General features: G+C 57.0%; 1 protein-coding gene across 1 annotated transcript in view; it reads right to left on the bottom strand.

Moving 5' to 3' along the window:
- Positions 1-111: 111 nt before the first annotated feature.
- CITED2 (Cbp/p300 interacting transactivator with Glu/Asp rich carboxy-terminal domain 2) overlaps positions 112-770 on the bottom strand; it is a 6,748-nt gene continuing 6,089 nt past the window's right edge. Inside the window, exon 2 of the mRNA XM_019527662.1 lies at positions 112-770. This exon is cut by the window's right edge and continues 80 nt beyond it. Within this exon, the coding sequence (XP_019383207.1) occupies positions 385-770 (386 nt within the window). The 3' untranslated portion in view covers positions 112-384.

Below are 770 nucleotides of genomic sequence, written 5' to 3'. Positions count from 1 at the left end.
AGAAGAGGAAGGAAGGAAGGAAGGTGGAAAGATGGAGAGAAAGGGAGGGGGAGATAAAGATGGGGAAAGGGAAAGACAGGGAAAGAGTGGGGAGAGAAAGAGAGGGGAACAAATGGCCAAAGGCATTGTTAGCTAGGAATTATTCCTACAGGCAGGGAAGTGAGTGTCAGAGCTACAAAAGAAGAGTGGCAGCATTAAAAGAGAGAGAGAGAGAGAGAGAGAGAGAGAGAAAGCAAAAACAAACCCCAAATCAATTTCTACAAGCTTCTAGTTGACTCTGGGCTCCAGCTCCTCAGCCTGTGCAGGCGGGGAAGCCGGGTCCTGTGTCTAAGGGAATGTTGTCATCCGCACGGGCTCCCAAGTCCTTTGTCTGCCTGCAGTCAGTCAGCAGCTCACCCTGCTGGGCTGCTGTTTGCAAACGAAGTCTGTCATGAAGTCAAACTCGTTCTGTCCCAACCACAGCTCGGGCAGCTCCTTGATGCGGTCCAAGCCCATTTCTATGACCAGGGACATGAGCACCTCCTCGTCGATGAAGTCGGTGTCTATGACATTGGGAGGCAGCATGGCCGCGGGGCCGTGGGGCACGGGGGCGGGCAAGGCGCCGCCGCCGCCGCCGCCGTGCTTGGGGTTGCAGTCTCTGAAATGCTGGCCCGGGCCGGCGAGCTGGTGGGCCGCGGGGTGCAAGTCCGGCATGTAGTGGCCGTGGGGGTAGGGGTGGTGGCTGAAGTACTGGTTGTTGAGCTTCTGCAGCTGCATGCTGGCCGTCAGCT

This window comes from Gavialis gangeticus, unplaced genomic scaffold (assembly GCF_001723915.1).
Source record: "Gavialis gangeticus isolate Ggan-Ray unplaced genomic scaffold, GavGan_comp1, whole genome shotgun sequence".
NCBI classification, from domain to species: Eukaryota; Metazoa; Chordata; order Crocodylia; family Gavialidae; genus Gavialis; species Gavialis gangeticus.
Note: the sequence above shows the minus strand (reverse complement) of the source record. Positions and strands in the feature narration are given on the sequence as shown.